The sequence below is a fragment of the Atractosteus spatula genome, chromosome 4 (assembly GCF_055471065.1).
Source record: "Atractosteus spatula isolate fAtrSpa1 chromosome 4, fAtrSpa1.hap1, whole genome shotgun sequence".
NCBI classification, from domain to species: domain Eukaryota; kingdom Metazoa; phylum Chordata; class Actinopteri; order Semionotiformes; family Lepisosteidae; genus Atractosteus; species Atractosteus spatula.
Window position 1 is genome coordinate 866,727 of NC_142709.1, and position 22,395 is coordinate 889,121.

At 36.9% G+C, this 22,395-nt stretch overlaps 2 protein-coding genes across 5 annotated transcripts in view; both read right to left on the minus strand.

Moving 5' to 3' along the window:
- Positions 1 to 1,161: 1,161 nt before the first annotated feature.
- Positions 1,162 to 10,646, minus strand: klf5b (Kruppel like factor 5b). The gene is made up of 4 exons (XM_088914831.1): positions 10,307 to 10,646; positions 7,244 to 8,096; positions 6,614 to 6,673; positions 1,162 to 3,072 (listed from the first exon to the last, which is right to left on the minus strand). Exons 1-4 carry the CDS (start codon positions 10,484 to 10,486, stop codon positions 2,894 to 2,896), a joined length of 1,272 nt encoding a protein of 423 aa, XP_088770957.1. The 5' UTR covers positions 10,487 to 10,646; the 3' UTR covers positions 1,162 to 2,893.
- Positions 10,647 to 15,910: 5,264 nt separating this feature from the next.
- The window catches only part of pibf1 (progesterone immunomodulatory binding factor 1), a 42,333-nt gene continuing 35,848 nt past the window's right edge, over positions 15,911 to 22,395 (minus strand). For 2 of the 4 annotated variants that reach the window (XM_088914818.1, XM_088914821.1), the window contains 2 exons: positions 16,569 to 16,739; positions 15,911 to 16,172 (listed from right to left, as the gene is read on the minus strand). In XM_088914818.1, coding sequence (XP_088770944.1) covers positions 16,119 to 16,172; positions 16,569 to 16,739 — 225 coding nt within the window. In that variant the 3' untranslated portion in view covers positions 15,911 to 16,118. Of the gene's footprint in view, positions 16,173 to 16,299; positions 16,345 to 16,568; positions 16,740 to 22,395 lie in introns of those variants that run through there. The other 2 variants (XM_088914819.1, XM_088914820.1) reach the window with 2 other exon arrangements.

Genomic DNA, 22,395 nt, shown 5'->3' on the forward strand with positions numbered 1-22,395 from the left:
AAAGCCTTCTTAAACAATGCACCCACACACTTTCTTCATAGTATAACTGCCATTGGGTATTACAAGAAAATCTAGTTTTGAGTATTTTGAACAGAGGTCTCTCCATAATTGTGGTCAAGTAAAGGGCTTATAATGACTTACTGTATGTGCAGAAACCTAATCTCAACAAAGACCTTCTAACATCCAGGTTGCATATTCAGCCAAATTAGCTATTTTGAATAACGTTCATGACAATTTTGATCAACTCAGAGATCAGGTAGGCAAGAAAAAAATATTAAAGCTTAACAAAGTTCCATGCTTTATTTCACCTTCTACTAGAATTATTCAATATGACTGGACACTGGTGAGGTACTTAATCTTTACCAACTTGGTAACATGTTTCCTAATACATACATGGTGTATTTTAAGTTTGAAATATCCGAGTGTTACAAATATTTCTGTAGTGATTACAAAATTGTATACTTCAAAATAAAAAATGTAGTGTAACAGTGACTTGGATATACTCTTTAAAATATACGTGAATGTAAGGAACAAGTAATATTCATGTTCACACCTGAAGAAATCTCCACGGCCGAAACGTTGCGTTTTTTTTTCAGCATGGAATAAACCTATTTCTTGTTCCTTTGCACCCTACGCATGCTGATGCAGCTACACACCTGAACTACTATTACCTACTGTAGTCGAGCCCTTTATTGACTGATAACTTGGTCGATTGGACCTACATTGTCATTTTGTGCTTTAAAGTCCTAGATGTTTCCAATTAATTACATTGTTGTATAAATGACTCACAATTTTCAACTTATTAGCAAATTATTAGTTCAATTAAGGGTTTAATGAAGTAACAGAACCCTCAGCTGGAACAGTGTTCTCTGGTTCTTGAGCGATAAGAACCAGGAGTGGGCTGGCCAGCCTTAAGAGTATTCTGTCAACAAGTAAAATGATTATTAAACAAAATAAAAAAAACAATGTTTGATCAATATTTCAATACATACTGTATTTTATAAATATAGAACAATCCCATTAATTGATTGAAAACTATGAAATGTTTAAAGCATAGTTTTGAGTATTACTTTCAACAAACTGAAAACAAGTACTCAAAGAAACAGCTGAAAAGAGGTCTTGCCACTACATCCAACTACAACTGATGCAAAGTCATTATTAAGCAACATCAAAGTTTTATTAGATATTTTGATCAGTCCCAAAACATGGTGGGAATACAACTGTTTTGTGAACGTCATCTTACATTTTATACATAATTTCAAAATAATAATAAAAAAACACAAGACAAAAAATGTAACAGCACACACAATGCTAGAGCAGGACAGCAGCCTGGTTTGCCCCTTTGTTTTCAGGAATAGAGTATAACAATTGACACATCGTACCAAAAAAATGATATGTACATCAGATGCCAAGTATTTACATTAAGGCATTTTAGTTACATAATTTACTTTTACTCTTCCAGTTTCCTTATACTAGGCTACATTAATAAATAAAATGAGAAAAAGAACATGTACACCAAAGAGCAAGCCACTATTTTTCACATTAGCCTAGCCTAAGAAAGGGTAGTAATCCTGTCCCATTGCTTTACAAATTAGTTAATCTAATGAGAAACTTTAAAGTTTAATGTTTGTTTCCTAAAAGGCCTTGAAGGCACCTGTAATGAAATTTTTGTTCATAAAGCTTATTACAGAAAACTTTAAGGTTTTTTTACATTCATATGGCTTCAAACATGAACAGTATAAAATAGAAAGGCATGCATAGCAGTTTAAATAATTATGTTTGTACAAATGATACATTACTTGAACCAGTTTATTCCCACATTTTGGGCAATTCCTTTTTACATCATATTAAATTAATTATTCGCTCCCTTATGTTAAAAAAATCCAGTAGCAGTACAATCAATTATTATTATTAAGGCAATATATTTTCAGTAATCTGACATCCAGTTTAAAATGAAAGCTTTATGATAGTGCTGATCAGTCATATATGCAGTAATAAATGTGCCCTTCCAGTGCTTACAAACAATACATAAAATTATGTAATTACATTTTTCCAGTTTAGCTTCTGAGAAACATTTTCTAATTAACCAAAGTAAAATTTATCCATGCTTTGTAACAAGACTATTCGGGAACTCACTTAAACATATTATTAACAAATGACATATTTCTGTGCCAATTTTTATGATTTTTTTAAATTTGTGTTTCCCAACTGTCATGTGTCTTACACCAAGATAAAATCATAGGTCTTGTGGCAAATATAGTGTTGGCAGTAGTAGCTCATTATTAGACTGACATCGGACAAATTCTCAGTCAAAAGGCAAATTAAACAGGTTTTGAAGCTTGCCATGCTCATTTAAGTAAATGCTAAAAAGCAGAACAAGCCCTTTGCAATATATATATATGCTGTAGAACATATCTGTTACTACACAGTAATCTCATAAAGGTATTTTAGTAATGGAAATGTCTTAATACAAGTAAAACATTTTAGAAAATTTCAAGTAGTTTCCAAGGTTTGTTCTTTGGTTTGAAATCCAATTCTGTAAGGCTGTTATCTTTTATTTTCTTTAACAGTGTCTCATGGATTTCCAAGCCCTTTTTTAAACACTATCATAAGAGTGATGCTTGCTTTGGTCAAAACACAAAAGAATCTTTGGTTTTCAAATTGTGTTAGCTTGAAGTCTTTTTGTTCTTCTTCCAAGAACTCTTAAACAAGGGGGACGCAAGAATCAATTAACACAAAAACATTCTTCGGGTTTGCACCTCTGTCATGTTTGGGGAAAAAAAATGAATCAAAAATCTGAAAAGTTCCAGTTTTCCCCCAAAGCTTAATGTGAAAATGGTTGATCAGACACAGCTCAGGCTTCTCACTCAATGCGGGCGACCTGCATCGCGGCCTAGCTCTGGTGGCGCTTCATGTGCAGAGCCAGGTGATCAGACCGGGAGAAGCTCCGGCTGCACACGGCGCACTGGAAGGGCTTGGCGCCGGTGTGCTTCCTGAAGTGACGGGTCAGCTCGTCCGACCGCGCAAACCGCCAGTCGCAGCCCTCCCAGGTGCATTTGTAGGGCTTCTCGCCTGGAAAGGAAACAAAGCAATTCACAGGGTGGCCTGGGTTCGTTAAACAGCAGGAAAAGCCTACCCCTGCCTTTGCCTTCGAGACCATGGGCCAGAGTGGCACACTGACAGAGCTGAGCAGAATGCGAGATGCAGGCCTAAGTGTGTGACTCCCCAGCAGTGTGACATTCATTGGCAAAAAGAGCAAATTTCACTCAGCTTGAAGCAGTAAAAACAAGCAAAAGTAATAAAGAGCTGCTCTCACAGCAAGGTGTTTCTCTGAACAGCCAGACTTTCATTAGGATGGCGCGGTAGTCAAGAAAACACTTATACTCATTTAGTGAATACTGTATGTATGTTGACAAATGCCCTTCAAAACACAGATACACTCTTGTTCAAACAAAGCAAGGAATTCCACTTCCATAAATGCTTTTATGTGCTACACGAGAAACTTGGCAAGGCTGCAATTGTCCTTATAATGTTTCTCATTTCTGACTGTTTGTATCTATGGTTTCATAATAAACACTCAGCAAGGATGTTATCAATTGAATTCACATGCTGCTTCAATATAGCTTAAGGTTTACAAAGTGTTGATAATGTGTGTTATGCTTTAGAATCAATTTTTCTGAAATATGACAGATGGCAAAATTATTTTGGGGGATTTAATGATACAGTTTAAGCATGTATCATGTAGTGGCTTGGTATGATTACATATTATCCAGCTTTACCAGTTTTTTTTCCTCTAAACCCTTTTGGGTATGTGGGTAACTACTGAGTTCAGAAAGTTCCTTTTTAGCAGAGATTTCTCCTTGCAGTATATATCTATGTATACATGTATCTATCTCACAATTCTCAATTCTCAAACTTTTCTCACATAACACTAGTACGTTAAAGCATTGCTTTAATTATTCAATTTTCCCCTTTACACAACTGCAGAACTTACAGTTCCTTTACATATAAGAAACAGTTATGAAAATGCACAAAACTTTATTAATTAGCGAGAGTGAACAAACTTCCTAACAATTAATGGAACATTAAAATCATGAGACTGCTAGCACACATCAAGTCACAGTTTTTACTTTGAATAGATATTTTTTTCAGTTTTTTGGATAAGAGTTCTAATCTCCAAAATCATACTAACACAAGTTAACCACTGACCTCACACAAGTAGAATCAAACTAGAGCAAGCAAATTAGTCTAATGTTTTTCTTATTAGTCTTATTAGTCTTATTTCTCTCTTGTAAAGTTTGTTTCGTTCATTCATGTGCTGACATATTACCAGCAGAAATTTACCTTCCATCCATGTAAATGTTTGCAACCAAAATCAGTAGGTTTAGGGGTCAGAAAAGATAGTACTAAATCTTTTATAGCTTGCGTTCAATGAATCTACCTAACACCTATGAGATATTAATATATTTATATATCCTTTAAGCAGTTTTTACAGTGCAACTTTAAAGTAGCATTTTAGTTTCTAGATGAAGCAATATTTGACAACTACTTGCATATCCAGAGACACAAATTAATTCTGTCAATATATGCCAAAGAGAAAGAAGCGGATTGCATTAAACTATTAAAAATACTTTACATAAATTAAATGGTTACAGTATACCAGGTTTAAAAAAATAGATTTGCTTTTTTTCTGCTGGACAGCATGTGCGGCTTCTGTCTCTATTAAAACAATAGTACCAATTAAAATTGAAATTTCATTCAACTGCATCTTAAAACAATTTTTAAACCTCCACACAATGTTTCTAACATACCATACACCCTCCACAAATACAATGTGAGACAACTGGAGGACAGACATAGAAAAAACCCCCAGAGCAGCTTAAGGTGGACCTGAAGCCTGGGTAAACACAGACCAACAAAGGGGATGTGCATTAACTTGTTTAGACTACTAATGGTAGACAAACTGTGCCTAAAGCACTTTTCACCTTAAAAGACAGACAAGATTGTCTTCATCACAGGCGATTATATAGCTATTGTTTAGACCCTTTCAGATTAGAAAAAAGCCCCTCTTCTTCAAACAATTGGGGATTTCTTAAGATAATGAATGCTGAGAGAAATACTGCAGGGCCTCCCAGTAAGTTCTGAAATGGAAGTAAATGAATAAATACAGAATCTAACTTTGTTTTAAACCCCATTGTGTTGAGGGGTTTTCTGTAATCGTGTTGATATGTGTTGCTCCATTATAAAAGCCTTATACTGAGCAAGAGCAAAGCATCTAGGTTCACCATTACCTGCCCCACCCCAAGACAAAATAAATCAAGCAAATTAAACAAGAGTTATTCACCAGCAGTTAAGTAAAATGAACTTTATCCCCATACATAAACACAACTATGACATCAGTTTAGATTTATAGAGGCTGAAAGAAATGAAAGTGATAACTTCCTTATTTACCTTAAACTAAGTTCTGTAGTAACAGCAGGTTTGCCATAATCACCATATTGAAATTCACCAAGCTCTAATGCTCATACACAAATGTGAAATACAGTTCTTGCACAATTGCACAATTGCCTTGTTTTTATTTGCGCAAAATAGTTATTGTTTAAAAATAACACTATAAAATACCTATGAAACTCAAATCTCAATTCATAATAGTCAAATAATTTAGAATGCCAACTACTGATAATCTCCCTCTTATCTGGTTATTGGATGTATTGAAAGCTCATTGGCTTATCAAGTCTGCACATAAAAAGAACAGGTTAACAAAATAAACCAGGGTGTCAGCATTAACTTTAACTTCACAACCTTTTAACTAAATATTTTGATTGCCTTTTTTTGCAGTTTAATGAAAGGATTTACGTGAAAAAGAAATCAGACAAGTAGGGATAAGCCCACTGATAAAGGTACAGTTTTCTCACGGAAAACAGCAAAACTGACATTCAAATCCAGAGATTATCAACAGGCCCATTTCAGCCTGATGATAGCAGCAGTATGAAGGCAGTTCAAACATTTGCTTTGCATTCAGGATGGACTTAAAGCAGTTTTCCCCTTTTTAAGAACAAAAAGAGAAAATGCAATGACTAATATAACCGAAATCTATCAATGAACAGCATCAACAGATTATACTGTTTATACTTACTATACTGAAAAACACCAATGTTTTGTGAAAGGGGTGCAAATTTAGTCCTTAAAGAAGGCATCAAATTTAATTACTTTACATCTTGGCATAGCTCAGAACAAAAAAGCAGTATTTCATTGAATACCAGTTTATAACACAAAACAAAGGTAACAGAAATATAGTTGTGCCTGAAATTTCCAAAAGGTTTGCTTCTCTTTTTTTCTCGGAAAATACAAAATACCTTCCATTTTTTCCACTTTCTGGAAAAATTAAGAGTGCAAATCAAATGAAAAAGTGTAATTTTTCCATTTTATCTGAAGGATAATGAAATTATGTGGGATAGTTTTATCTTCAGGCATCACAAAATGAATATACAATGATGCCAACAAGGAACGTCTGCCACCTGGAAAATTGCCATGGAACAGTTTGAGAATAAATGGCCCTTCTCTTTTAAAAGAAAGTTTTACGATATGATGCCTGGATAATTAAAATGCTTACCAGTGTGAGTCCTCAAGTGTGCTTTCAGGTGAGAAGATTTGGTGTAGACCTTCTTGCACCCTAAATTAGAGATGAAATGGAATAGAATTCAAAACACACAGTAAAAAAAACAGTCATTCATAACTAATAACTATTTTGATAACAGTTTGGCTTATTTAAAATTGCATCTGTGATACCTTCTTAATAAATACATACTTATAGATTTTTTTGGAGAAAAATAAAGCTTTAACAAACATAAACAAAGGAAAAAATAACAGTATTTAATCATAGTACTGTTCATACTAGGCTACATAATACCCGAAACTGATGTACTCTTTTAAGTGGCAAGCACTTTATTCTAGCTTTTGAAATAAACTATTCTGCGCAAATGGCCTTTTAATGTCTGTATCCTTCAATCATTTTTATTTGCTAGGACCTTTTGAGGTAACAGTATTCAATAATTTGACAGCAATTTCCTTGCATTTGTTGGGAGTTGGTAAAAGGCAATGTGCTTCAACTAAATAATTCAGAGCAAAGACAAGGTAAAACAAAACATAAATCTCCATTATGAACAATAACAAAAAACTCTTAAATACATTTGGCTCTTCCCTGCTGGATCTACTCATTAACGGAGGAATGGTGCTTTTTTACCTGGGAAGTCGCAGTGATGTATCCGTCTCTTCTCTAGGTCAGGGTTTGTCCTGCGGGCGTACCGGACCGGTACAGAGTGCTGAGGGCCCTGCAAGGCAGGAGCCAGAGTTGGACTGTGGACGCCCAGTTTGGAAGCGATGCTGGCAGCGTAAGAGGGGGGAGGCGACAGGTTCTGTAGCAGTTCTGTCTGCCTGTCAGGGCTTCCTGGCTCCGAGCTCGGAGGAGAGGGGGGAAGATAGGTGGGCTTCTGCTGCTGCTGCTGCTGAACAAACTGGGGTGGCAGGGAATAGGGACCAGTGCGCAAGTTACAGAATGGCTTGGCAGCAGACTGTTGGGTGGCCAAAGGAAGGCTGTTATTATTGGGCATTGCAGATGCCATGGGAATGTTGCTATGAGGGTTAGCACAGGCCTGGCTCCCAGCAATGTGCCCTTCCAGTTCTGGGGAATTTAAGAGCTGAAACAGGGGACCCTCCTGAGGGATATCAAGGGAAGGCATTTCTTGTTTGATGAAGATACTGTTGATGTCTGCCCCTGCAGCAGAGCTGAAGACACTGGTAAACTCGGGGAGGGTCTGTGCTGCGCTGGTGCTTGGGCTGTTCGGGTGCACGAAGCAGTGCATGGGCTCAGTCTTGATCTGTGGCACCACTGGCCTCTGGGGTCTGCACAAGCCAGTCCGCAGGTACGTGAAGTCTGGAAGAAAGACGTTCATGTTGATGCTGTACGGTGACCCTTCATCTTCGCAAAAGAACTGGTCCACCACAGAAGCACTATCTCTACGAAACTTCTTTTCTTCTGGTGTTAGCAGGGGCGGCGGAGGCTGTGGCGTCAGGTACTTGTCCATCTCCGATCTTGTCTGAGAATTAAAAACCAAGAAAATCCCCGAGAAGAAATTAGTGTATTTCTCAGGCATAGAGGAACGACTCTGACAAACGATTGCAATGCTTTTCTTAATTTCACCAACTGTTGAAGAAATTTAATATCTCAAAAGATAAAAATGTTTAGATTTTAAAATTCACCTAGACTGGTGTAAAAATGTTTTAAATCTGAACATCATAAGTCCAACTGACACACTATGGAAACACCCAGTATATTCAAATTATATTCATCATAATCACTCTTCTGTGTGCCTAAAGAGTCAATTTCTTTGGAACCAATCTATGATGTAGATATATCTTTAAACTACTACTGAAGATTTAACTGTTACCAAAAAAACTGCACTATTTTCCCTTTGGACCTTTTTTAATAAACAAAATTAATATAATAAATGTAAAATAAGGTCTATAAAATTGCTACTGATACATTTCATAAAGCATTACCGTCTTAAAAATAGTGAGTGCTTCCATTTTAAGATCTGACCAAGAGTAAGCTTTGGATGATTTGGGTTTGTTTTTTGTCAAAACAGTATAAATACTTCTGATCATTTTTTCTCTACATTAATATTATGACCTTTAAATCTGCAGGTGGCACATATTACACATGACGTTTTTAAGGAAGCCCAATAAAAAAAGACACCAAATGTGTAACTGATTTTTTGTAAATCATTTTGTCTCCTCTCTCACAGCCAATTCTGATTATTATTACATTTCAATACAAAACTGTATCAGATTCCAGTGTTTCCAGTGTACTCCTTTTATATGCATCTCTCCATAATATATTTCAGGCAGCTTTAGAAATTGCACTGTTCCGTCCTTCAGCCTCTACCTGATGTTTGAAACAAGTAGCAGAAGGAAAGCAAAAGGGTTTGTTGTTCATTAATAAAATCTCGAAAAAAGTTTCGGAAGCCATGCATTGGGATGTGAGCTATCAAATCAATAAAGTCTCATGGTGTATTTCGCGTGCGTATTACAGATTAAATATTCTCATTCCACGTTTCAGCAGGGTATAATGTCAAGCTATAAAACTGTAACACTAGACTTGACATTTTGATGCCTAAACTGTAATCATTCCGTGCTTGAGCTAAAGCGCGTGTGGGTGGAAGGAGGCTGATATGTTACTAGTACAGTCATCAGCAAAACATTTATCAAGTACTCTTCAATGGGCTTATGCTACATTCCCCCTTCTCTTGTAAAAACGCAGCTCACACCAAATCCCAAAACAGAATCAGCTGACAAATGGAAAATAAGTTAAATTGCTAAGCTTTTTTCATACCACTCTGCTATGTCCCCTGATCGCGTTAAAACAAAACTAATCTTCTGTCCAAATAATTTGTGGAAATTTCACTAATTTCTCTAATGTAAGTGATATGATCAAGTAACCAAAAAAAAATCCTTTAAACTGGAACAAAGCGCTAGAAGTGTTCTGCTAGGCTATGGTTAGCTATTTCTGAATTTAGATCTTCCAGCTGTTCACTGCCCAGTATCTCTTTCAAAACGGTTTTCTGATTAAGGTCTGCGTTGCTGGGAAGTTTCTCCCAGTCTGCGAGCCAGCGCTGCGAGTGGGCGAGGGGAGTCAGTTGTCGACGAGATGGTGGTCAAGTGCACACAGCCGTACAGCAACTGTACTGAGTGCTCACTCCATGCCAGAGACCTGGCTTCCAACTTCCAAACAGCTAAAAATGCCCTCCACCCACACAGTACCTCCCACCTTCATTCCTACCCCGGACTGGAAATAAACATAGTTTTTAGATTCACTTACATACTATTTTCCTTTATTCATACATATATTTACAGTCGTACCAACTACGGATGTTCTTTTCTTAGTAATGATACGAAACCATTCAAATTCTGCGCGATTTTAGCAGGCTCTCTCTTTGGGGAAAAATAAAATACAAAAATAGCAATCTAAACAAAAAAAAATCTAGACCATCACACCTTATCTGACATTTATTTTAAAAAGTCTTGAAAAGGAATGAAAATATCGTCACTAGAATGTCGTGTTCTATTTAGGCAGCCTTCAAAGGAGACGAAGGGACTGTTAAAATGCAAACCAAGTTTTAAACAAATACATTAAGAGCTATTGAACAGTGCAAAAGAAGGCGTTCGCAAAAAGCCTGACTTTTTAACTTGTAGCTCCCAGGAGAACCTTCACTGAAAAGTTGTAAATCTAAAACTTAGTATGTCCTACCTGCATGAAATCGTTCGTTAAAACCCTGGCACTGGCCGTATTCTTCATGTCTCCAGCAAACAGCGACAAGTCTCTCTCCTGGTTACCTTCAGACAGCGTTGGTTTAAGAAGGGCATAAAACGGTTCGTCCTGCCCCGGACCCAGCCCTGCAGTCATCGTTAACAGAGTGGTAGTGGCCATGAATGTCAGCTACAGGGTGCAATACCCAGTGTGGTATATTCCAGTTAGGTTTTACTTATGCTATTCTTTCAGAGTGCAAATAGGAAAATCACACGAACTGAAAGATCTCCGGTAGATTTAGCGCGGCGCTCCACCCAGCTCGCCGTTGTTGGACTTTTCTGATCTAACATCGCCTCGGTCACTTTTTCTCTGGTTCGCCTCGGGGCGGAGCCAAGGTGATCGGATTGACAAGGGGGAGGCCAATTACTATAAACCGTAGTAGGGATTACAATCATTGAAAATCTTAAGAATACTTTATTACTCAGCGGGTTTGGTCTACTGCGGAGTGTTCAGAAGCATTCTTCAGCGAAAATGCACAAGGTCTGGATATGATTCACATCGTTTCGGGAACAAAAAGTAACAATAGTGCCACATAGTAACATCATCAGACTCAAACCACAGCAGGTCAGTGAACGTGCGAGTAGGGTGGCACGTATTTGTTTTTACACGTGACAACATTTGTCCCCTAAACTGTGGAAAAAAATATTTATGTAGTGTACTGGAAAACGAAGTACTGTATCTTTTTGTCTTTCAAAAGTGGAGCTGGGGGGAATTCCAGTTACAGCAGTTTAGTTTATTCTGAGTACCTCGGGCCAAGGGTAACTAGAAGACCCGGATCGGCTCGAAACTCTTAATGATAAAGGAATGCATTCCTATTTTTAAACGCTGTGTGTGCAACAAATCAAGACCCGGGAGACTTTGAGCGTTAGAAATATTTCGCACGTTTTTTTTTCCAAAGCCATCCTATCCATTTAGCTCCCACAAATGCCGAAATCTTCGTTCATGATGTAGGGATAAAGGATGTCCTTTGAATTACGTCCCAACGTCTAAAATTGACCAACCACCATAGCCATTAGAATGTAAAACCTTCGCCAACTGCATCTTTAATATACATCATTTAAAAACAATTTTAACCCCGCTTTTGTTTGGGTGTGTAGTTTCATCCAGATAAATTTGAAAACAACGCCCCGGGCGATCCCATTTCCATTTAACCTGCTACAGTACGTTTGCGTGCTAGATGTGAAGTACAGTTCGCAGGACCTGTGAACAGGGGATTTGTTTAAATGCTGCCTCTTTGTTTCTTTCCAAGAAGGAGGCGACATAAATGCTGTCAGGTGAAACACCCGACATACTGGCAATCGCATGATTGTGTATCTAGAAGTCAGTATTTAAAAAAGTGAAGTATGTTAGTCCACCAGTTCAGCATTTAATGCAATTTAGGAACATCAATAGAAACTCGCAGGGTAAAACATATATATTTTTAAAAAAACTAGCTCAGCAGTAAGATATTATAAAACTCATGTAAACTGATAACTGCAATTTATTATATTTGGAATGTCCTGTTGAGACCTTATTAAATAACAACGCGCTCCTGCTATTTAAAATGTGCCAGATTTTTTCCCCAACCTTTAACAGCAGGTGCAGTTTATCCCATTTGGAAACCTTTGGAAAGAAATACACAAAATGCAAATGTACAAAACTTTTATAACTTTTTTAATACTTTTTTTGCTTTCCCCACATCGGTTAAAAGTGTGCAGCTTAAGTCTGCTTCATCCACCCATTTAAAAAAGCTGTACCCGAATGACAGAAAGGAAATTATTCTAGTGGCAAGAAAATAAAAAATATTCTGAAAGAGAATTTAAATCGGTAACACAGCAATAAGTGATTTGTATTCTGTCAAGACAAAATGTATTTCTCCGTATTTTCTACAGTATATTTTAGAAACTATAATCATATGACGGAAAACACTGTAAAAGACACGAACCAGAGGAGGACCGCCTAGCACAAGGTCTCAATGAATTTCTGAAGGGTCTAGTGCATTATGGCTTATGTTAGATCCACGGTCCCAGTTACCTTGTTGGTCTGATTGTTTAATTAGCTGCATAATTCTGACATTTTAGGCTCCGAGGTTATTTATCAGAAACTGTACATTTAAGGAAGTGAATAATAACTGTAAAAGACCGTAGGGGAAAAACTCTATATACGCAAAATTCAGAAAACAATCATGTTTAATTGCTCTGCTCAGGTTGGAACGGAAATCTGATGAGAAGACATTCCAAGAAATGTGCTTAGAGACCCCCTGACACACCGTGGCTTGCTTGGTAGTTAGTAGCTGGTCGATTTCAGGATTTCATCCAGCTGGTTTTGGAAAGAAGCCAGGGATGTGGCATCAAGTGTAGCTGGGCAACTTGCTACTCAATCCTACAGCCCCTGTGAAAAGATTTCCCTCCTACTCTCAGTTTTAACTGCACTTCCATGTTATTTCCTCTGGTTTGTGTCTCACTGGACTCGGTGCCTTTGAGGATTTTAAATACTTGGGTGAGCTTTAAAAGTATTTACTTTTGAATAAACATTACTTGAGGTCATATATATAGTATTGAATGAGGTATTTACTACTATACAGTATGTTCTCTGCTTAAAAGAACTACACACTTAACGGTAAGAATGTACTGCCCTACAGGGTAACGAACAATGCTGAGTCTGTAAATACTTACTGGATTGCTTATTTTTCAAACCCAAGTTCCCGAGTGTCCTGAGACAGTTATTGTATTTGTCAATATCAATCAAGATTCCTAAAAATGGACCCTTTTAGGGAAGGTGATTCAGTAGAAGAAGGCCTATAAGAAGGCTGCGGTATACAGTGGTGTGAAAAAGTGTTTGCCCCCTTCCTGATTTCTTATTTTTTTGCATGTTTGTCACACTGAAATGTTTCAGATCATCAAACAAATTGAAATATTAGACAAAGATAACACAAGTAAACACAAAATGCAGTTTTTAAATGAAGGTTTTTATTATTAAGGGAAAAAAAAATCCAAACCTACATGGCCCTGTGTGAAAAAGTGATTGCCCCCCCTGTTAAAACATAAATCAACTGTGGTTTATCACATCTTTGGAAAGCTGAGTTCAATTTCTCTAGCCACACCCAGGCCTGATTACTGCCACACCTGTTCTCAATCAAGAAATCACTTAAATAGGACCTGCCTGACAAAGCGAAGTAGACCAAAAGATCCTCAAAAGCTAGACATCATGCTGCGATCCAAAGAAATTCAGGAACGAATGAGAAACAGAGTAATTGAGATTTATCAGTCTGGAAAAGGTTATAAAGCCATTTCAAAAGCTTTGGGACTCCAGTGAACCACAGTAAGAGCCATTATCCACAAATGGCGAAAACATGGAACAGTGGTGAACCTTCCCAGGAGTGGCCGGCCGACCAAAATTACCCCAGGAGCGCAGCGACGACTCATCCAAGAGGTCACAAAAAACCCCACAACAACATCTAAAGAACTGCAGGCTTCACTTGCCTCAGTTAAGGTCAGTGTTCATGACTCCACCATAAGAAAGAGACTGGGCAAAAACGGCCTGCATGGCAGAGTTCCAAGACGAAAACCACTGCTGAGCAAAAAGAACATAAAGGCTCGTCTCAGTTTTGCCAGAAAACATCTTGATGATCCCCAAGACTTTTGGGAAAATACTCTGTGGACTGACGAGACAAAAGTTGAACTTTTTGGAAGGTATGTGTCCCATTACATCTAGCGTAAAAGTAACACAGCATTTTAGAAAAGGAACATCATACCAACAGTAAAATATGGTGGTGGTAGTGTGATTGTCTGGGGCTGTTTTGCTGCTTCAGGACCTGGAAGACTTGCTGTGGTAAATGGAACCATGAATTCTGCTATCTACCAAAAAATCCTGAAGGAGAATGTCCGGCCATCTGTTTGTGACCTCAAGCTGAAGCGCACTTGGGTTCTGCAGCAGGACAATGATCCAAAACACACCAGCAAGTCCACCTCTGAATGGCTTAAGAAAAACAAAATGAAGACTTTGGAGTGGCCTAGTCAAAGTCCTGACCTGAATCCGATTGAGATGTTGTGGCATGACCTTAAAAAAGCAGTTAAGGCTCGAAAACCCTCCAATGTGGCTGAATTACAACAATTCTGCAAAGATGAGTGGGCCAAAATTCCTCCACAGCAACGTAAAAGACTCATTGCCAGTTATCGCAAACGCTTGATTGCAGTTGTTGCTGCTAAGGGTGGCCCAACCAGTTATTAGGTTTAGGGGGCAATCACTTTTTCACACAGGGCCATGTAGGTTTGGATTTTTTTTCCCTTAATAATAAAAACCTTCATTTAAAAACTGCATTTTGTGTTTACTTGTGTTATCTTTGTCTAATATTTCAATTTGTTTGATGATCTGAAACATTTCAGTGTGACAAACATGCAAAAAAATAAAAAATCAGGAAGGGGGCAAACACTTTTTCACACCACTGTATGTATAGTGTAGCAGTTGGGACTTTGAACTCCATACAGGTGGGTAGGGGGTACACTGGCATTGTACATGTATGTGAATAATATGTTAATCCGATTGCCCAACCAAACAGAGACTGCATTAATTTGCATGAAACAAAACACAATATTAAAATCTGTGGGACATACTTTGGAGAAAAGCATCGTCCAAATTTCCTTAAATACACTTAATCATCCATCCATCTTCTAACCGCTTCATCCAATTCAGGGTCGTGGGGGAGCTGGAGGCTATGGACGGGACACCAGTCCATCGCAGAGCGCGCACAGACACACACTCACACCAGGGCCAATCTTCCCAGAAGCCAATTAACCTCCCAGTATGTGTTTGGGCTGCTGGAGAAAATCCAGGCAAACGTGGGGAGAACATACACACTATTCAGACAGCAGCCCAGGTAGGGAATTGAACACAGGGTCTCTGCTCTGTGAGGTAGCAAAGCACTAGTGCAGCACCCTGCCCCTAATTATACTGATAAGCCTTGTTAATTACCTTTCCCAGCAACAGTACAATTCTAGCTCCAAACTGTGGAAATAGTGAGTAATTTAAACAAATTTAAATAATTTAAAAGTGAACAAGAAGACCATGCTCTGAGTTTAATTAATTTGTTACGCAGCAATACTTAAAGCAGAGTATAGTGAAGAAATCATATATTCAATAAATTGAAAACATTTAAGGTTCTGCTGTGCACTTATGATTACTACTGGTCATCTTTAAAAAATAACATCAAAACATTACATGCATGTTTTCCTTATCTTTAACAAAGTTTTTCAAAAAGCAATATAAAAGGCAATATATTTATAGGCTGCAATATATAGGCTCATATTAGAGACTAGACACAATACAATTTTCTTTTCCATTTTCTCTTATGTTCTAATATACTGCCTCAAAACAAAATACCACCAACACAGTTTAATATAAACATATCAACTAAAGTTTTAACTTAGATCTTGTGAATAACCTTATCTTATTAGGTTCATCAATCAATAACTCTGTAAGGTGAATAATGTCTTTAAGCAGTTTGGGGGACACAAAATGCATGTACTGTACTGTAGATCTGTCCATTAAATAATGAGATACAATGCATTTTCTGCAACGTTGTTTACTGATTTTTATTACATAAGGCATCTCACAAGACATTTGATTGACAAAGAATTAAGATACACAGATTTTACTAAATCAATCCAGCAAAATTATCATATAAAATACTGTATATGCAGCAATAAATAATGGTAAACTTATTTTTTAACAGTACCACCACAATGATTTATTTTATGATGACAACAGAAAATTGTCACTTATTTTTATGCTTCAGCTTTTTATACCATTCAGGAGCCTCTTTATTTGTCTGGAAAAAAAACCAGAAAGAGCTTCAGTTAATTCATTCAAAAGTAAAGTACATAATGAACTCTCTCAAAAAAAGCAGTCTGACAAAACATTTCAGTGTAAATGCCAAAGAAAAGTCATACGCATACCAGACTGAACAGCCAATCACGGTGTCACTCGTTTACTTTGTTCATCTGTCATCATCAAAACAAAGAATTACCAAATATCTGACGTTCAGAAACTATTCTAAGCACTTTTGCTTTTAGCAAAAAATTCAACAAATATTTTCTAACCATGTTAAAACACTCAGGGAAGTGTCTATTATTATTATTCCACATAGTTTGACTGACTACATAAAAGCAATAATTTAAAAAAACACTTTCTTGAGAATTAAGTGTAAAATGTGTGTAATACTTACAAACAAAGTTGGTTTTGGTTTGAGAATATTCTCTTCTTCCTCTGTGTTAATGAGACCTTCTGGTCTGTATATTGCTGTTCTTCTGGTTTCTTCATTTTGAAGATGAGTTGCCCCTTCACCATAGTGTTTTTGATGCATATTAATCAGAACTTGTTTCATTATAGCCAATTCCTGTTAAATAAAATGGAAATAATGAGAAAGTCACTTTATAGCAAAGCAAAGTTCATTTTGAATTACACAAGATATTCCACCAACCATTCTTTTTATTAGAATTTGGACACAAAGAATTTTTGGGTTCAGTGTTATCATATTGTTCCACTAATCATTCTATATAGATGGAAAATTACATTTATTTCACCTGTAATTTGGATGCACACATACATTTATGAATTGACTCTTAAGTAAGGCCTAGAGCACTATAAAACAAAGACAGTACAATTAACCCTCTGCCTCTAGTAACTCAAACAGCTAGTGAACTATATTCCTGTACAAGGACCGATAATCCCGACAACAAATAACTGTTGAGGAAGTTTCCTACATAGCACATGGTGAAAAGAGAATCTGAGATTCAGATTACTCATCAAATATGACACCAAACTAAAATGAAAATAAAAAATAAAAGAAAGTTAAAACAGAGCATAGCACTCTGCAGGTCCTTTAACAATGGTTTCAGAGAGACTTTATTCCTATTAAAATCTAAAAACATAAATCCAGATGAGTAGACAGAAATAATCTCCTCTTAAACTTGCCAAAAATCAGTCAACGAGTCAGACATACACACACAAAACAAGAAATAATCAACTTCAAGGCAATTAAGCCATCCATTTTCATCAGATCCTCTACTTTGAAGATGGGGACTAAAACAAATGTATTTTATTATGGAAATAAAGAAATCTGATTCTCAGAGTTTTTGTTCCCTTTGTCATTCTTTAACTGTTTCAGAGATGACTAAAGAAAATACTATGAGGCCTCAGAATAGGCGAAACCACCGGTTTGGCAGGGAACAGCCCACTAATAAATGGGTTATTTTGAGCACAATTTCGTCAAGAACACCAGAAAACATTAGTCTGTGTCTAAAGACTTGAATTGTTACAACAGTTCTCAAAGACAACTGCACTAAAACCTTCTATAGAAACTTGAAGGTTGTGTACATTTAAGATTACATTCAAACTTAAGTAAATGTCCACTATTTTATGTACTTGTCACGTTAAAAACGACATTTTGCAAACATTTAAATAAAATTGGTGGGACCTACAATAAAACATAGAATCGTGATTAGTCCATTTTAAAAACACAGGAGCTTCTGTGATTTCCCAAACATCCACACATCTCTATACACAATCCCCTAACCCTACAATTCAGTTGTTCTCACAAACTTAGACAGGTTTTCAACTGGAGTGTTTTTAAGCGAATAGTTTACAACAAACCAAAAAAATTATCATCCCAACACAGCTATCCAGAGGATGCACAGGGGTCAAGAGACATGAACAGTTATTTAGACCTTTCTTTTATTAATGGAGGTCTACGAAAATGCCAACATGCTGCTTCAATCTGAATGAAGCTTGTCCCTCTGAGTGCCACTCAGCTGGCTTTGAGAAACAGCAAGGTGGGTACAGCATTTCTGACTGGGCCCAACCGCTATTTAATACCTCCCGCACAGCGAATTTGCAATAGGAACGTAATGGCAACTCTAAAAAAGAGAGGCATTACGTTTGTTTTTTCAGGGTCCACATCCTTGCTTTCTGTGGCAATCTTACAAACGTATTGTTCATAAACATAGGAAAGGCATCACCAAAACTTCAGACGTGTCTTCAGCAGAATGAGTCGAGGTCATTTAATATTTTTATTTATCTCCCCTGGCCATATGTGCTGGCATGTAAAAAGCTCAACTGCGGTGCAGCTGTCTACGAGGACTGCATGCTTTATGCCAACATGCTGCTAGAAGTTGTGAAGTCGGCAAAGATGATGCCAAGGAGATGCATTGAGGGAATGTTTTGATGAAAATAACTCAAACATCCATTGCAAACTATGCGTCTTCAATTCACAAATACTTCTGCAGTTCAGACATTTTGTTGTCATTCAAGTGCGCTATATAAACGATTTAGTGTACTTATTTTTTTTAATAAATTGAATGTAAAAACCAGGAAGATATCTGAATAATTATTCATCTGTAATTAATAAAGGCCTTTTAAAAATATTAGAACTTTTTTTTCAAATTATTGAAAATCAGAATGACACCAATTTCCCTTGGTTTTGAACTACTGATGAAAACAATCAACCAAATGAAAATTAGCCACATGATGTCAGAAATGATTAAGGATTAAAATCCAAAACATTCTTAAAAAAATGAAACAGTGAACAGTGCTTGTGTGTGATGTTAGTACGAAGGAAGACTGAGAGGGAAAGGGGATTTTAACAATATATCTTCAGAACGAACACTGACTTGGCAGAGCTTCTTTAGTGAGGCATTCCCATTAGGTCAGCATTAAACTCACAATAGCAGACATTTAATTCCAGCATTAAACAATAGAATACATTGCTCAATATCTTTCTGTAATAATGTTCTGAAAAAAAGAAGTTAGCCCTGAATTTTTGATTACTTGTTCCCAGTTTCCAGCCTTTATTCTACTTGTAGTTTTCAATGAAATAGCATTGTCTTATTACTTTAGAATTGTTTTAAAATAGGGGCAGCACAGTAGCGCAGTGTTTAGTATTGCTGCCTCGCAGAGCTGGGGCCCTGGATTCAACTGCAGACCTGGGCTGCTGTCTGTATGGAGTTTGTATGTTCTCCCCTGTTTGCATGGGTTTCCTCACACAGTCCAAAAACATGCTGATCGGTTAATTGGCTTCTGGGGATACTGGATCTGGTGTGAGTGTATGAGTGTCTGTGTGTGCCCTGCGATGGACTGCATAGAGTCCAGGTTGTATCCTGCCTTGCGCCTACTGCTGGCCAGGTTACACACTGGTGCCCCCTGAGATGCACTGGATAAAGAGGTTTAGAAAATGAATGGATGTTTTAGAATGTTGATTCGGTAGTCAGAAAGTAAAACAATGCACAAAACAACTCTTAATTCATGAATACAAAGATCAAGTATTAAATACCACTTGCAGCAAGTTCTGTTTGATTGGCATGCATTATGGTGCACTAAATTCTTCAATTCTATGACTTAAACAGGACATAATCATACAATTTGTGCCAAACATCTGGTGAAAGAAGTTGTAAAAAGCCCAACCCACATTATATGCACAGTATAATACAAACAATCTTTCAATACTATGCTGTGTGTCAAGTGTAAAAAATACAAGAGCTTCTTGTAGGTTTCAGGATATGAAATATAATTAACATAGACCTAGACCACCTCAAGCGCTAAAGCATGAGGTCAATTTTCATGGCCAGATGGTATCTTTACAAAATCCTCTTAACCTGTCTTTCAAGATGTTCAAAACTAAATACAGTTGCATGTTTAGTTTTTTTATTTCCCTAAACTTTTAAATTTTCATGTCACGAATTTAATGCATAACATAGTTGAAATGGAGTAAAACGTTCAAATGGTGTCTTCAAATCTCAGGTAGGGAGTGACATACTTGTACGCTTTAGCAAGGTACTTTACCCAGATTGCTCCAATTAACCTAGCTGTATAAATGGGTACATAAATACTGTATGAATACATTTGTATGTAAAAATGTGATTTGAAACTTTGTAGGTTGCTCTGGGTAAAGCTGTCAGACAAATAAATTAAGCATATAGGAAAGTTTACAAATGTGAATTTATTTGGAGGATCTAGCTCACTCAGTAGCTACTGCCTTACTGATCAGAGAATCTCATCTAACCATTTCCTGAAAGAAACCAGGGTTGAATGAGCTTCACCGTGGTTAGCTTGTTCCAGATCCCACAAAACATTGTGAAAAAGTGCTTCCTGTTCTGTTTAAAACCCACTTTCCCCACATACTCCACTTGTGCCCTCTGGTTCTCCTTTCACTGCTGATTCTGAAGATATCGGTTGGGTTTACTTTATCAATGCCTTCGATTATTTTTGAATACTGGACTCAGTAGTCTTCTCTGTTCAAAATTAACTGTTCCTTTATCCTGCAATACATTTTAGAACCAGGAATGTATCTGCTGGCTCTTCTCCGGACTGAATCTAGAGCACCAATTTTTATGTAACGTTGTGACCGGAATTACACATTATTCTACATGAGGCATTCATTGTACACTTTTAATATTACATCATGCGATTTCATTTCTTCAAAGACTTTAAACTGCACATCGTAATGCTGTTTGCCTTTATATTTGTCCCTAGATTTACTTCTCAAGACAATGACATTTCAACACAAACAGCCTTTTTTATAAGTAGTTTCTTCAAGCTACATGTTTCTCATCTTACATTTACAGTTTATGGTTTTGCTACTTTCATGTCATGGTCTGCACTGGCCTTCATTAAATGTCATCTGCCAGATGTTTGTTGAGTCTTTCTCAAAATCTAAAAAGTTAAATAAGAACTACCCTTCCTAAATTGATTTTGACAGTGCTCTAGAATCGAGAGTGTGATATGCACAATACTCTAGTTTAGCTCTAATTATAATTTCTAAAACCTTGTAGTAGAATAAGTTTTGGTCTATGACTATGCAGTTCAGTTTTGTCACACATTTTATGGACTGGGTACTACATTAGCAAACTGCCAATGAATTGGCATGACTATTTTTCTGGGAGACTATGAGAAGACTTTTGTTAATAGACTATGGAAAACATCTTTCTTTACATTTGGTAGAATGCCACCAGGCCTAGGAGATTGGGTTATTTGCCTCTTCTATGTAAATATTATTTAATACAGAACTTTGTCTATCCTCTGCTTAAGGCATGTTACCCATTTCTTGCTTAGCAAACTCCTAAAAGAAATATGTATTTATTATATCAGCCATTTCCCCTTAGACATGCTTTAGTATATCCTTTACTGTTGTTTCCTGCTAAAACACTGAAACAAAATGCTGTTTATTTTAGCCTCCACCACAATACCTGTTTCTAACTCTCTTGGACTTTTTAATATCCCCTTCACCTGTCCATTCCCCTTCACCAATCCAATCCATTATATTCATTTTCTTTAAGTGGATCCGGTTTATTGTTGGATATACTGTATAACCCTTAGAACTACTACTTTCTTGGCTTGGATTTACCCGTGTTCTGTTTTATGCTTTTATCAGAATACCTTTTAAACCGATTCCATAAATTCTCTATTGGTTCCTCATTCTATGAGAAACTCTAATTCTTTCATGAGGATTTAAACCCTTATTCTGGACTCTACCTGAACTATTTCAGAATAAATTTCAAAGCAAACAAGACTGTGATCACAGATTCTCTCACCTCTGTTTTTCTTACTGTATCAATACAGGCTTACCCTCTTGTAGACCTTCTGACAAATGGAGTAAGAAAGTGGTCGCTAACCATGTCTGCAATTTCAGTATCAGCTGCTGATGTCCCTACTGGTTTTTCTAAATCTACGCGAGGCAAATCTCCTATGACAGCCACTTTTTAGTTTCCACATATGTTCTTTGTTTCGTTGTATAACACTGCATTATAATTGTTAAAATACCGAATTTTCTTATTTACTGTAGGGGTAGCCAAATGGATATGGGGTGCTTTTATTTAATACATATATACAATAAGTCATTTTAAATATTCAATATAAAAAATGAGCTGTGCAAGAAGCAGAGTAATAAACATTAAGCATAATTCAGTGTAATGTAACTTGAACATATTGGATACAGTTTTATAGAAGTCCATGTGTTTGCCCAGCAGTCAAATGGGGACAAAGCCAAAAGCACATAAGGG